Source organism: Urocitellus parryii, chromosome 16 (assembly GCF_045843805.1).
Source record: "Urocitellus parryii isolate mUroPar1 chromosome 16, mUroPar1.hap1, whole genome shotgun sequence".
NCBI lineage: Eukaryota > Metazoa > Chordata > Mammalia > Rodentia > Sciuridae > Urocitellus > Urocitellus parryii.
Window position 1 is genome coordinate 23,438,282 of NC_135546.1, and position 13,601 is coordinate 23,451,882.

The following is a 13,601-nucleotide window of genomic DNA, read 5'->3' on the forward strand; positions in this document are numbered from 1 at the left end:
TTAAAATAGAATTGTTTTTGCCAAGAAATGTTTAAAATTTCATATGACTTATGATGCTGTGCACTTACATTTTATTATGAAGGATTACCTTTAGTACATTTTGGAGAACAGATCCAGTGATGATGAATAGTGTGTGTATTTTTATATGTTTAAAGTCTTCATTTTCCTACTCTTTTGAAAGGTAGTAGCTGTGAATATAATGTCTTGGTTGATAATTTTATTCTTTCATCCCTTGAATATAGATAGACTCGAATTCCTTCCTGTGTTGTGAGGATTCGACTAAGGATTTCACAATTATATAGTTACACATTTCTAGGTGACCCATTTTTTCTCTCGGTTGCTCTCAGTATTCTGAGTTTTAAAACTTGGATTACAACCTACTTTGAGTCTTTACAACTTGGAGAAAACTGAGCTGCTTGGATGTTTCATTTTTCCTATTTTCTGAGATGTGTTTATTAGTACTGGAAAGAGAATTTAAGGGCGATTTAGCACTTTGCATTTTTTACTTTGTCTGGCCTTCAAATTTTGATGCTCTAGCTCAACCTCCTATGTTGCTATGTAAAAACATCCCTGACTCTTTCAGACATTTTCTAAAAAAGTCTTTAAACATACATTTTCTGCTTATTACTATTAATAATTCTTGACTAATTTTTATTCTGTTTTTTGTATGTTGGTTTAGTTCAGTAAACTTCTTTTAAATGATAATTGACTATTCCTTTTGAGTGATTCATAACTTTGCTTACAGTTGATTTAGCCATGTTTTTTTTTTCTGTTGGTAATTCAAAACCCCTTTTTGAACAGTCCCCAAATATTCACGTTTCACATTTTTATATTTTAATGAAACAGAAGAAAGTTGGCAGATTTTGAAAATATATTCTGAAGGAGGGAACACTTTTTGTAACACAATGTATTTTTCTCTACTATATTACTCTCCATAGTAATGTACTCATCTTGGATACTGTGAACACAAAAATGATTAGGAAAATTTTCAAAGTAATTTTCTGTGTGTATTTTTATTTGATTTATATATTTCTACAGTAATGATGGACTTGGATTTAATAATCCACTCCCCTGCTGATGTTATTTTTTGCTGTAATTTCTTAGGTCTGCAAAATATATTCAGCCCAGTACAGTAAGTAAACATGTTTGTTATTTGTATTTATTACAGCCATGACTTCTCATCATCCTCGACAAACTTTACCAGAGCAGGTAATAAAAGAGAGAGAGGGAAGATATGGAAAGTGTGACTTTGACTATTTACAACCAAGAAAACAATGGGAAAATATAGGTGAGAGTAAAGTTCAAAAATTGTATTATAATAGACAAAATCAATCAGTAGTCCCTATTTATGATAAAAATTTTATGGTCAAAAGACACCAGAGAAAATTAATATCTAAAACAAAAATTCTATGTATTCCAATTATTTTGAGGAGTTTTATATGTCTTTAAGAATAAATCCACAGCCATTTTTAACTGAAAGGCAATGTGGAAAATTTGAAATCTAGTCCATGCATCAGATTTAACTTGGCCAATTATAAAAGTAGCACTGATTTAAAATTTCAATCAAACATTTCCACAGAAAAGTTTTCTAAAAGTGATCCTTTTGAAAGTTTCTTTATAAAATGTACATTTTTCTGAAACAAAAGTTGAATTTCTCCTTGTGCCCAAATGGATAATATTAAGAATTGTCAAAAAGTTTCTACTTCCTCACTATTGCTCAATGACAATTCTGATACAGATTTCTGGAAAGTGCACTATATAGATAATGCTATAAGTAATACAATAAGCCATGTCTCTACCCTGAGTAATGACCAGTATATTTACATTGGTGATAAAAATTATGAATATAGAGAAATCCTAGTCCTTGTCTAAAGGAAATTCACCAAGATGAAAAATGTAGGAAAGTCTTGCTTTAGTGATCAAAAACTGGTATTCATTAAAATATTCATAGCCAAGACAAAACCTGCAAGTGTAAGATATGTGAAAGGGCTCTTAACCACAGTGCAGAGCTTGCTTCATACAAGAAAATTTATAGAGAAAGAGAGCCGTATAAGTATAGAAGATATTGAGCAAGCAAATGCTTTGATATATTTTTTAAACACAGCAGATAGTATGACAGTGATAAATTCTACAAATTTAAAGAATGTGAAAAAACTTTTAGTGAAAAGTTACAACTTGTTAAGTATCAGAAGATTTATACTGAAGGAGAGACCTGTAAATGTAAAAAGTGTGGGAAAGCCTTAAAAAGTTTTTCAACCCTTACTCAACACCAAAAATTTATTCTGCAGAGAAAACCTACCCATGTGACGAATGGAATGCACTCCAGAACTTTACTCAACATCACAGTGTTCATAAAGAAGATATGCCATGCAAATGCAAAGAATGTGACAAAAATTCTAATAAAAGCTCAAATCTTATTTGTCACCAGTGGACAAACCCTGGAATGATACCCCACATATGTAAAAAATTTTGCAAAGGTTTCAGTCAAAAACCAAGCCTTAAAAATCACCAGAGAATTCATACAGGAGAGAAGCCCTACAAATGTAAAGTGTGTGGCATGAGTTTTAATAGAAACTCAAATCTTGATCGCCACAACAGGATTCATACTGGAGAGAAGCCCTACAAATGTAAAGTGTGTGGCAAGAGTTTTAATACAAACTCAAATCTTGTTTGCCACAACAGGATTCATACTGGAGAGAAACCCTACAAATGTAATGTGTGTGGCAAGAGTTTTAGTGAAAAATCATCACTTACTCAGCACCAGCGAATCCACACTGGAGAGAAGCCCTACAAATGTACAGTGTGTGGCAAGAGTTTCAGTCAAAAATCATCACTTACTCAGCATCAGCGAATCCACACTGGAGAGAAGCCCTACAAATGTAAAGAATGTTGCAAAAGTTTTAATCAAAAAATAGATCTTATTCGGCACATGAGAATGCACACTGGAGAGAAGCCCTACATGTGTACAGTGTGTGGCAAAAGATTCCATCACAAATCATCACTTACACATCACCTGCGAATCCACACTAGAGAGAAGCTGTACAAGTGTAAAGAGTGTGGCAAGTGTTTTAATCAAATATCATCACTTACTCAGCACCAGCGAATCCACACTGGAGAGAAGCCCTACAGCGGTATAGAATGTGGCAAAGCTTTTAATATCATCTCACACCTTAATTGTCACAACAGGATTCATACTGCAGAGAAGCCCTACAAATATAAATTGTGTGACAAGAGTTTCAATCAAAAATCATCACTTACTCAGCACCAGCAAATACACACTGGAGAGAAGCCCTACAAATGTAGAGAATGTGGCAAAGATTTTAATCAACAATCATCACTTACTCGACACCAGAGAACCCATACTCGAGAGAACTCCTATAAATGTGAAGAATGGCAAAGCTTTTAATATTGAAGATCACCTCCTACTAAACATTATACATTTTATACTGGAGAGAACTTTTACAATGAAAACATTGCATCAGCGTCTTTAAGGATGAATCAAACCTATTTCACAGTAGTTCAACACTATTACACACCAGAGATATGATAGCTCAGAAATCATATAAATGTAAAGTCGGTGACAGAGTCTCCAATAGTTGTTCACATTCTACTCAGCACCTCAGAATTCATACGAGTGAGAAGACATGTGGAAAAATTTTTGAAAGCTTTTGGCCATTGATCCAACATTTTTAAAACACTGGAGGATTTATAGCATATAGAAACCCAAAGAATATGTCCAAGACTGTATTCAAATTTCCGACATTTTTTAATTACTGACGTCATATCTGTAGCAAATGTGGAGTAGCATCTGTTCAAAGTGTGTACCTTAGATAACAGCAAAATATTTACAAAAACACCTTGACATATATAAAGATGGTAGTAAGTTTCATATCTATAGCCCATCCCTCGAAGTATTTGGGATCTAGGAGGGAAAAAAATCATTTAAATGTAGAAAATGGGTAATTGCTTTGGACAATGTAGAAAATGGGTAATTGCTTTGGACATTTGCTGAAATTTTTCTTAACATCTTTAGCTGATATTATAGAAATAAGGAAATACAAGTATAGAACTGTGCATCCCTAAAAGGATATAATTTTAGTATAAATCAACAATTACTAAAGAGTCTCATTTTTCACAACTGGAGAAATAATAATACTCAGAGTTGATTATTTCAGAAGTCTCTTAAGATTTATATGAAATTTAAAATTTTCAGAGCCCCTTAAACTTAGGGACACTTAATCAGTAAACCACATCCTCAGATTTTTTTTTCTTTTTTATTTAGAGATAGGGTTTGCTAAGTTGCATAGGTCCTCACTAAGTTATGGAGCCTGACTTTGAACTTGCAAAGCTTCTCACATCCCTAGGGTCAAAGCATGGTCCACCATGCAAGTTTTACAGAGCGTTTTTACTTATATTTCATTACAGATGCAATTTGTTACTAAATAAAGTGTGAATTTCTTAATGTTAACCTTGTCATGCATTTAATGATGTTATTAGGTCACACATCTCCCACTATTCACTTTGCTACTGGATCGATGCAATAGTAAAACATTCTATTGGGTAAATAATGCTATAATGTCTCCATTAATTATTTCATATGTCTAATAAAGTATTATTTGGAGAATATTATTTATGTAAATTATATACTCTCTTGTTTGTAATTATGGGAAAATTAAGAGAGTTATAGGAAGAATCCAGGGATATTAAAATAATGCCCAGATATCCCTAGTTTGAATTATGAGTTTAACATTTCACCTTAGAGAGTACCAGCACTCCCTAAGGGATCTACAACTCCGGAGAGTTATACAAGCTCCCAATCAGGGAGAGGAGAAAGACCCAAGAGCATAGGAACCAATGTGCGTAGTGTGTATTCAGGCAATAAAGGAGGATTGCTGAAGGGGGAAATAGTCTTAATGTTTCCTGGGGAATCCACATGGTCCATAGGCCCATCCTGACTCTTGGACTGAAGAAACCATGCAGTTCCTCATGAATTCTATGACGTTCATCACTGAGGTGACTATACTCACCTCTAGTGTAGGAAAAATATCACAATTTGGGACCACCTCTTTAGTTTTGGATACCCAGTAGAAAATTTAACAAGAAACATGTAAAATGATGACTGTATAAAGAAAAAGACATACTATAGGAGCATTTATGCTCCCACATTTTTTATTTCATTATATATTTTGATTTTGTAGACCCATTGGTTCTACTTCATAATTTACAATATAATGTTTCTTATACTTATTGGATTATATGATAGATAGCATGTGTCATGGTCTAGCAGAACCCTCTGCAACCCAGTAATTATAAGGTACTATTAACTAACCATGTCCCTCCTCAGATCTTATAGCTCCAAGAGCCCATGACACCACAGAGAGAGAAACACAATTTTGATTGAAATAAACCTCTAGATTCTCACCTACAAGTCCTGTTCAAAAAGTAAAAACACAATATTCTCTTCATATGTGAACCTTTTGGGTCAACAAAACACCACCCACCAACATTTCATTTAACTTTATTTGGGAAAATAAATATTGAAATATAATGATAAGTTCTAGGAGAATAATATTCACACCATTCTTTATTCCAAAGGGTAAATATCTAGGTTTCATGCTTATCTCCACATTATTTTATGCAGAAAACTGGCTTCATTTTACATATGAGAGTTTAAAGTATTTCTAAGGCCAGGAGGGAAGATTCATTACTAGAGGTCTTAGGAAAATACTAAAGATCTTCCCTTTTCTTGATTGAATAATGTCTGAAGTCCTTGATGAAACATATAAAGAATGCTGATTTCTCAATGCAACTGGCTGGGTGGCTCACTCATTAGAATCCCAATTTATTTAGTCATCTCAAGGCTATCAGTCCCTCCTCTAGGATCTGACCTGTTCTTGGGAGGAGTTGGTGTTCTTCAGGGAATCACCAGGTCATGCAAGATGTTAGAATGAAGTTTTCTTTGTTCTAACTTGTATTTATTCAAACTCACTTTCAATACAAGTTAGAACAAGACTCTCAGACTCTGTGGAGAGGATGCTCTGACCAGCACTTCCCAGTCAGGACCCTGAAAAGCTCTTTGGGACTCCCCAGTACATAGGTTCAATGGTTGGGTTTTCCCAGTCTGGCAATACAGTTGCCTGTGTCTTTCACTTTTGCTTTCTCCCTTGTTTTCATAGTATTTCTCAAGGAAACACTGTCTGGTGTGAAGAGAGTGTCTTCCTTATCTATTGGATCTGACCTGCAAAGTTGAGCAGCTGCCCACAGATTGAATGTCACAAACACATATATGTGTCATCTAATCAGTAACTAGCATATCTTTCATCTGCATGATTTTTTATTGTACGGGGGAGGAAGTTGAGAATGCTTTCTTTGAGTGCCCACAGCACTCTTCATAGTATTCATAACACTGCTATGTAATGTTTCCTCTCTGCTCAACTTGTAAGTATTGTTCTTGTGCTGCTTTGTAAATCAAATAGAAAAGAGTTGTAAACCAAAAAGTATGTGATTATACCTAGTTGCGCAGACTGCCTCGGGCAACTCTATTTACCATTGTTGTTTTGTATGGGCTCAAGGTACTCTTTTATACTTTTATTTCACCTTAATGACATTGCCATTCATTGAAGAGTTTTAACTCACAAACCTTCTCGGTATACAAATTTTCCCTTGTCATTTTTAAAATTTCTTACTCTTTTAGGTATACATGATAGTAGAGGAAATTTTGACATATTATACATGGAGTAAAACTCATTTTAGTTAGCATTCCATTTTTGAGGTGTACATGGTGTGGACCTTCCCTGGTGGTTTATTTATATATAAACATTGAAAGTTGTGTCAGATTCATTCTACTGTCATTTGTATTCCTATTTCCCTTTTCTTCCCTTCAATCCAACTTTGTCTAATTCACTGAATTTTTATTATCTTCCCATCCCTTGTTGAGTGCTTTAGCATCTCTCTATATTATGTATTATATGTAATGTCTGTTTCATTCTATTATCCTCCCCACCCTCATATCCCCTCCCCTCCCTGCACTCCTCTCTACTTAATCTAAATACTATTCTTCCCCACCCCCCATTGTGAATTAGCATACACTTATCAGAGAGAACATTTGGCCTTTGTGTTTGTGTGTGTGTGTGTGTGTGTGTGTGTGTGTGAGAGAGAGAGAGAGAGAGAGAGAGAGAGAGAGAGGAGGGCTTATTTAACATAGTATGCTATTCTTCAGCTCTATCCTTTTACCACCAGATGGCATAGTTTCATTCATCTTTAAAGCTAAGTAATATTCCATTTTGGGGGGAAATTATATATATATATAATTTATATATATAATTTATATATATAATTTATATATATAATTTATATATAAATTATATATATATGTGTGTGTGTGTGTGTATATATATATATATATATATATATATATATATCACATTTTATTTATCCATTCATCTGTTGAAGAAAACATAGGTCTGTTTTATGGTTTATCTATTGTGAATTGTGCTGCTATAAGCATTGGTGCAGCTGTCTCCCTGTAGTTTGCTGTTTTTAAGTACTTTGGGTATAGTCCAAAGAGAGGGATAGCTCAGTCAAATGATGTTTCCATTCTGGTTTTTCAAGGCGTCTCCATACTGCTTTCCATGGTGGTTGCACCAATTTGGAGTCAATCTCATGAGCAATGTGTGAGTGTTCCTTTTCCCCTACAACCTCACCAACATTTATTTTGCCTGTATTATTAATGATTTCCATTCTGTCTGAAGTGAGATGAAATCTTAAAGTAATTTTGATTTACATTTTACTAATTGCTAGATGGGTGGAATGTTTTTTCATATATTTGTTAATGGTTTATATTTCTTCTGTGAAGTTATGTGTGCAGTTACTGAGTCCATTTGTTAATTGGTTTTTGTTGTTGTTTTTGTTAATTTTGAGTACTTTTATATACCCTAGACATTAGTGCTTTTTCTTAATTATGTGTGGTAAAGATTTGTATAAAATCTGTAGGTTCTTTCTTCACATTATTGTTTCTTTTGCTGAGAAGCAGCTTTTTAGTTTGAATATATCCCCCTTATTCTTGATTTTTAATTTTTGTGCTGTAGGAGTCTTGTTATGGAAGTCAGATTGTGGACCAACATTCACCTCAGATTTTTAAATGGCATCCCAAGTTCATGAATGTTTCGGTTTTATTGTTTCTCTTACTATCTTGCCTTATAGATCTACTTGTTCTAAAGAGTCATGAAATGATCTAGCTTCACATACATGATTTTCTGATTACTGTTATTTTTCAATATATAGCTGCAGATTATTAAATTATATATCTACTATTTCAGACTTTAACTAAAGCACGTACATGCCTTGGGTAGAAAATATTCATTCCATCAGTAGATCAACATCAAATCTATAATATATATAAATATATATAAATGCCTGTATTCAAATGCATGCACATCCACCCCAGAGCTTGGCCCATAACACTTATTCTATACTAGCTGTACACTTTAGAACCTCCATGAAAGCTGTTATAAATCCAAAGCCTGAGACTCACTCCTCAGAAATTCTTCTTTTTTTTGGGGAATACGATGATGAAGATTGAACTGGGGGGCACTCAACCCCTGAGCCACATCTATTTTATGTAGAGACAGGATTTCACTGATCTGCTTAGTAAATTTTTTTCACTGAGGCTGGCTCTGAACTCATGACCCTCCTTCCTCAGCCTTCCAACCTGCTGAGATTATAGGCAAATACCACCATGCCCAGGTCCCCAGGGAGCCTTCTTGAACTGGTTGGAACCCAATTGTTCAGTATGTTTTGTCCTAATCCTCACAATTAGAGATGAAATTATTTTCCTCTCTATGAAAAATCATGGCTACAAAGAGATTGGACTCAAGCACACCTAATTACACAGCAAGTCCACATCACAACAAAGGTGTGGTCTGCAATTCTCCACCTCTCCAAAGAGCTCTTCTTGGCTCCACAAAGTTGAGAGTACTGGCCAACCTTCTGCCATGGCTCATTCAGAAGCCTCCAAGGAAGTGAGTGTTTATGAGGGACAGAATTCCTGGTGGCACGTTGGTGATTAATGGGCTATGCCAAGGACTAAGGCGGAGCCCAATTCACCAAAGGCACAAAACTTTCATGTGGCTGGTCCAGGATGGGGGCTGCATGAGGGGATACTTTTCCTCCGCCCTTGATGTGTCTTTCCTAACTGTTCATATGCTGAAATACTTGTTCAATGACTTGCACTCTTTTCCTGTTTTATGTTTCCCTCTCATGTGGCTTTGGAGGTCTCATGCTTTGGCAATTATTGTGACTAATTTTTCAGTTTTCCAACCTCCCCCATCCCATCCATGTGGAATTTGTGTCTGTGGATATTAGTTTTCATTTTATATATTTCCATTTAGTCCAAATTTCCATTACCACTAGAAAAAACAAATGTTTAATTCATTATCATTCTTGTACTTACCCTTCACATGTTGATAATGGCAGTGTTCAAGAACTGTCTTCTGATTTCTACAACTGGAACATAAGTGGGTCTGCTTGAAATGACTGTCCTTTCTTTTGACTCTAAATAATATAGCACTTTAATGCTTTTATGTATATTTATATTCAGTACCCAGGAGACTGAGCCTGTTTTTTACATGGTTTTCTCTCAGAGAAGGTGGAGTTGATTATGTAGGTTTCTTAGAGTGGACTCCAGCTCAGACTCTGCCTCTGCTCTGCCTAGCTTCAATCTGGCTGTGATTTCTACAACATGTGACCTATAGCTCTTCCTCTACTTTTCTTAATTTTAATATTTCACTTAGAGCTTGAGCCACAGGACTGTCACTTTGGAAAGGATGACATACAAAACCATCACTACCCACAAAAAATGTGTGCTCCATGTGCAAACTAGGAAAGAGGGGCCCATTACACACTTCAGGGCTTCAGGGAAATTATGGTGTTGCCAAGAGTCCCGCACATCAAAGTGGAGGCATTTTAAGTTGTGGGACAGGTTTAGACTAATTTGATTTTAGGACCAGAATTAGAGTAATTTAAGTTTCCTTATCAACATGAGAAAATGATCTCAATCAAGATCCTTTTTCAGATGTGTCCAGGAAACATTAAGAGTTTGAAGTCCAGATTTCTTGGATTGCTGTTATCCATCAGAGAAGACAATAAAATTAAGAGAGATGACATGTCCCCCTGGGACAGCCACAGTTCTGTGTTCTCCATTGGAAATTTTGTGCCTTTCTACAGACATTAAAATTACAAATCTGCAGAGACAGAACTTAAACACACCCTTTCCATAAATCTTACAAATGTTTGTGCTTTGTTCAGCTTATTCAGGTGACAAAGTACCTCTGTGTCTTCAGATTCAGAGTTAGTGTGGATTCTAAAAAGGGCATTGGAGGAGGAAATTCAGTCTACTAGTGAGCTTCCCCAGTAGCTTCTTTGCTTCTCAAAGAAGCAAACATCTTTAGAAGACTATATCCTCATTGCACCATATGCAACATTGTACTCTGAGCTCATTAGGACTGTTGGAGCCCAGAGGACCATATTGTGTATGGTGTAATGAGGATATTGTCTTCTAAAGATGTTTGCTTCTTTGAGATCCTGCTAAAATGAGTCAATTTTTCTTATAGGGAATGTCAGTTTTACTTCTTCATTTTTCAATTTAATAAATTCATGGGACATAACTTACATATGGTATGTCATGTAGAGATTTTAAACACTACTAATTTGTATAGTGACTACCAGGGAATTAATAAGTTTTAATATTTTGATTGATAATCTTGCTTTGGTCATCTTCATAACTCATAGAACAATTATGATTTGAGTAATTATACATTTTGAAATCTTTAGAGGGAAATGAGGTTCTATGTTCAATACCTCATTTTATAGAAGGGAATCTCACATGGTTAATAACTTTCAGTTGGTAAATGTCAAACAAGGGACCATGATCAGAAGGAAGTACATTAAATATTTTAGAAAATCAAATAAATGTGCTGGTAAGTTCCAATTCATGGTGCCAAATTATAGGCTTGAAATATAATTCACAAGAATTTTGAAGAATGTTTTTGTGTATTAGTCCATTCTGTTTTAATCACTAAAAACCTTTTGTAATATCTAATAATGGAAATGTGTAAATTCAATTTTGCTTAGAGGAACATTCAGGACACTTGAAATCCATCCTGCCCTGGTCACTTTCAGATTTTTTTCCAAAATTCAATTTTTCATGCCATTAGCATGCCCAGATAAATGTGACCCTAAGACACACAGAATAAGATAAAGAAGGAAAACTGAAATCAGAACTTGACTCTTCTATCACAATATCAGTCAGGGAAAATGGACCCTCCTGCAGGATTGTGTGGATTTCTCAGTAATGAGAGCTTGGGGTCTGCAGAGAAGTGCATGGGCTTTCTTATCCCTGAGGAGGTCCACAGAACACAGTAGAGGAGAGTGTGGCTGTGGAGTCTCTAAACAAGACCTCCAGAGACCAATCAGGAAGCAGGCCTGATTTTATTGTGCAGTTACCATGTATATGTACTCAGGGAGTGCCTAAGCAAAATATAGACAGCCACCAATGCAATGTCTGCTAACTGTCCTTGCAGTGAACAATCAACAAGTTGGACTCAACACATGGCCTAGTGCCCAGAGCTGTGCCGATGGGGTAAGCAGTTTGCCACTCAGATGCCTAGCATGGGGAGTGTCCTGCCATACAGACACCCTTAACCTATGCCCTGTATGCAGTACTCCATGCACTTGTCCCCACTGAGAAGCATTTCTGGGGCTTCTTCTTTCTTGACTTTAAAGAACAAATTCTCTTCTAGTGGCTTTTCTCAGGAGAAATTTAAAATAATAGTAATATAAATATCATAGCTGTAAGTGTTAACCCTGAGTTGTATTTTCAAACCCTGACAATTTGCAGAAGCAACCCAGGGTTCTCATATCTACTTCTCACAAAGAGCTGCCATTCATTCAGTCAAGTATTGCAAAAGGTTTGCTCGTCGTGTTACTGGAGGGTATGCTTTGCAGCAGAGGGTCTGGGTGATGGTGTCACCCTCTCTGAGATGTCAGTCATTTCTCCCTAGTGCTATTTATAAATTCCCAGCACACAAAGAGCCACAAGTAAGAGGTTTCTACCGAAGCTGTCATCAGTCCAAAGCCCACTTGCTTGAAGCAAGACCAGTCTCAATTCTCCATCTCCCTTTTGTCTGAATACCAAGAGGACATGGGGAGAGTTGGCAGTAGTGGTGAAGCTGATCTCTGTGATGAGGACAACCCCAAGCTGTAAGTCTGCACATGTGTTGTTAGGGGTAACAGATCCTATTTCCTCTCCCGTTATGAACAGGATGGTGCTCAGATTGCATATGGGAGAATAGATGCTTCTTCCTCTCACTTTCACCCTGGAATGTGCCCACCCAGAGGGTCCAAATAACCCTGACTTGCAGTGGGGTATCTTTCTCCTGTAATTCTCTCTACTTCTGTCCTGACCACCAGCTCGTGTCCACTGCCTGAGCAGTCCTCACTAGATGGTTGCAACACAGATGATGGTGCATGCATCTCACAGCCATCCCTGAATTTAGTGACAGCACCATATCTAACATGACTCCTTCCTGGATCCAGATACTAAAGGGAGTCTTTACTATCAGCTCTAACAAACAAAACGTGATTTTTTTTTGAAAATTTCTTTTTCATGTGTGATGTGTTTTTTCTCATCACCTCACTTGGCCTTTCCTTCTTCTTACCATATGTGAATTCTCCAAATGTAACCTATTTCAGAAATCTGTGTTAGATTCCCTGTGATTTACATATCCTTCCACACAGAATGCCCACTCTAGGGGGAAGCTTGATTTCTCCAGTGCATAAAGGACATGAGTGCCCAGTAAAATAGGGCACCCATGGACCAAGCTGGAAGTATCACTCTGTAGACCCTTGTTTGAGGGGTGTTTCTCAGATTACCTCCTTGATGTCAGAGAGTTTGTGTTATGTCTCATGATCTCCTGGACTATGTTGTGCCAGGCATAATGTGCACAGCTGGGAAGGTACATAGCTCAAGATTTCAGTCATCTATGAATCATTCCCATTCCCCAGGATGCTTCCTAAGAACAATGGTACCTTAGCATGGACATTACTGTAGATATTTCTTCACAACACTACCATGGTACATTTAGACAATTTTAACCATATATACTTGATGCACATCATTTACAGATGATTGTGGTTCAAAACTTGAGCTAGCAGAATGACCAGACTGTGCTTTCTCCTGGCCACTACCTCATTATTGCATGAAATTGTGTTCCTTTCTTTGAAGCATACTATCAGGAAAGTGTCTAAGTTTTTCCCAACACTGATATATAAATTTACCATCAGAAAACAATTTTCCATCAGTTTCAAGGTAATTAACAATGCATCCATGAGTACTAGACTATTACTGCAAACTCATGGCACCTGCACACTCCAATTTGTATAACTGCAGATTCCTCAGTTACACTGACCTTAAATTCATCCAATGGCCTGGAGACCCGAGTGATTAAAACACGTCACTTATTGAGTGTTAGAAAAGTTAGATTGTGTAAGATTCAAATGTTTAAAATGAATTAAAGCAGATTCTGTGTGTCACAGGAAAGTGA

The 13,601-nt window shown here is 36.2% G+C and overlaps 1 protein-coding gene across 1 annotated transcript in view; it reads left to right on the forward strand.

Annotated features, from left to right (window-relative positions):
• Positions 1–2,557: 2,557 nt before the first annotated feature.
• The window catches only part of LOC144250639 (uncharacterized), a 255,214-nt gene continuing 244,170 nt past the window's right edge, over positions 2,558–13,601 (forward strand). Inside the window, 1 exon segment of the mRNA XM_077793534.1 lies at positions 2,558–3,393. Coding sequence (XP_077649660.1) covers positions 2,558–3,393 — 836 coding nt within the window.